This window comes from Sinocyclocheilus anshuiensis, unplaced genomic scaffold (assembly GCF_001515605.1).
Source record: "Sinocyclocheilus anshuiensis isolate Anshui unplaced genomic scaffold, SAMN03320099.WGS_v1.1 scaffold51, whole genome shotgun sequence".
NCBI classification, from domain to species: domain Eukaryota; kingdom Metazoa; phylum Chordata; class Actinopteri; order Cypriniformes; family Cyprinidae; genus Sinocyclocheilus; species Sinocyclocheilus anshuiensis.
Genome location: NW_015548296.1, coordinates 5,910,830 through 5,913,239, shown reverse-complemented (window position 1 = coordinate 5,913,239; position 2,410 = coordinate 5,910,830). Strand labels below are relative to the sequence as shown.

General features: G+C 36.9%; 2 protein-coding genes across 2 annotated transcripts in view; both read left to right on the top strand.

The window, feature by feature from the left end:
- Nucleotides 1-1,081, top strand: part of LOC107655972 (prostaglandin F2-alpha receptor-like) — a 2,688-nt gene extending 1,607 nt beyond the window's left edge. The window contains 1 exon segment of the mRNA XM_016443603.1: nt 1,073-1,081. Within this exon segment, the coding sequence (XP_016299089.1) occupies nt 1,073-1,081 (9 nt within the window).
- A 374-nt stretch (nt 1,082-1,455) lies between these two features.
- LOC107655993 (transcription factor BTF3 homolog 4-like) overlaps nt 1,456-2,410 on the top strand; it is a 3,540-nt gene continuing 2,585 nt past the window's right edge. Inside the window, exon 1 of the mRNA XM_016443622.1 lies at nt 1,456-1,523. The gene's annotated coding sequence lies outside the window, so the exon portion shown is untranslated. The remainder of the gene's footprint in view (nt 1,524-2,410) is intronic.

Sequence of the window (2,410 nt, the reverse complement as noted above, 5' to 3'; positions counted from 1 at the left end):
TTCAAACATGATATGTGTTGTCTCATTAAGTACACACACACACACACACACACACATTTCAGATCATGATGTTTGTATTTCATGGTATCCATAGATTTGAGCATTTTTTTATGAACTTGTCTAGATTTGAAATCTACTTCTGCTGTAAAGAGCTGTTTAAATCCATAATTAGTCTGTCAAAACACTACAAAATATAAACATGTCAGAATAAATATACAACTACCACTTTTGTTAAAAGAACAAATGATTTTAGCAAATGGCTGCAATATAACAAAGAGTGAAAAATTGAAGGGGGTCTGAATACTTTCTGTACCCACTGTATATATAAGGAGGAGCAGCAGGGTGAATTGAGCCAGTTTTTACCTACGGTGTGTTTAATGTGAGCACATGACAGTAATGACTCTAACTTAAATATGTACATAAATTTCAAGATGTGGTGCATCTTTGGGATTAATCACTTTGAGTCTAAAATAAACTGCTTTCAAAATATGGCCTTAAAATAAAAACTCTCTTGAGTCTCTTGGCTCAACTTGCCACATGATGCCACTGATTATTCTGAAGTAAAATTGAAAATCAAAGGAATAGAAATTCAATAAAATGACTTCTTATCTATGTGTGTGCCTTGTGATGGATTGGAGCCTTAATTGTGCAGGAAAATACAATTTCATAAAAACTTCAATGGCCAATTTTCATAAGGTCTATTTCAAATTTTGAGGGGGGGAAAATTAAATTCAAAACATCAAAAATGTTTGGTCTAAAATTAATGAAATGTAACAGAAATACAATAATACGTTATGACCATAAGAATGGGTGATCCACTAGATCAAATTACCCCACACCTACCATTTTAACAAACTTGTATTATCCAGCACAGTTTAGAGCTAACATCGTGCTAACAGTATAGCCTCATTATAACTTTCTAAAACACAAACACATATGTAACGTTTTTTTCATATTTGTCTGTAGTTGTTCAGACACAAGAAGCATGAGTCCTTGAACATTAAAAAAATCACTTTAAACAGCAAAAAAACTGTTTTTTTAACCTAAATGTATGGCCCTCTCTTCATCATAGGGTGAGTAAAATGGATTACTCTTTCTTAATATATTTGTGGTCATATCACCAATTTTGTTTAAGGTTGCCTAGAAGCAAGGGGAGGCTCGACTTCCCCGCAGGCTCAAATCATCCCTAGTCTATATAAAATATGCATTCATACGGTCATAACCATGCAATCAACAGGTTCAGGTCTTTAGCTTTACATTTGTATTATTAAAGCCGAGCCGCTAGAGGGCAGCATCACTGTTGTTCGCCCTTAAAACAACAAAAACAATGTGACGTTTTTAGTGAGAGTGGAATCAGGTAGAGCTGACATCACAGAAACGGAAAGACAGGCTCAGATTCGGAAGAATGAAGTTGGTTCGCAACCCGCCATAAAACCAAAAGAAGAAGAAGACGTTTTTAGTCTGACCACTTCCGCCCTGTTCATTAAAGTGCGCATGATTCTCTGAGCAGCTGTGTTTATCAGGTCAGTAATGAACACCGTTATGTGTTTATTTTAAATACACTACATCCACGATGATTACGCTGTTGATTACGCGGCTGAGCGCGGTGTGTTTGTTGTGATGTGTGTGTGTTATGCTGGAGTGATGCACTCACTCAGATTGTGCACCGTAAGGATTTGTCTTTATTCTCCATCACTGCGACATGTGCGAGGGACAGAGACAGCAATAAAGACAGTATAGCCTGAAAAGTTCCTCAAACCGACGACTAAGCAGTTTTTACGTGATACTTTCACCATATACCGTGTTTTCCGTGTCATCTGAGGGTTTGTAGCCTGCTGACAGGCGCATCGGCGGTCGTTCTCTCTGTACAGACTGACTGTCACTCCACAGAAGAGCACAGTGTGTGCTGGTGTAGTTAGTTACAGTTTAGATGTTTGTGTGCCATTCTGTATTAAAGTAATAACCATATTGTTTTTGAAAATATCTTTTAGACATATCATGGAAAACCTTCCAGGTCATCCATACCGAAATATAATTGCATTCCAAACTGTACATGCAGTCTTTTTAGTAAACCAGCAACACAACATGTTTTTCAGTTATATAGATTTATTTTGTCATCTGGTAGTGTATTCCTTGGGGATCTGGAAAAGTTCCAAAAGATCAAAACATTGACGGCCAATCAGAATCCCTCCTGGTTTAAAGAGCTCAGGCATTTAAAGTGGCAGACCACAAAACTGCAGCAAATGCTACAATAAACAGAATGTTATCATGCTTTGGTGTGGACACTATTATCTTTATCGTTATAATTATCTTTATATTTATCATTCTTGGTGTGTACAAGATTTAGGCCCGGTTTCACAGACGGGGCTTAGCTTAAAGGGGTCATATGATGCTGCTAAAAAGAACATTA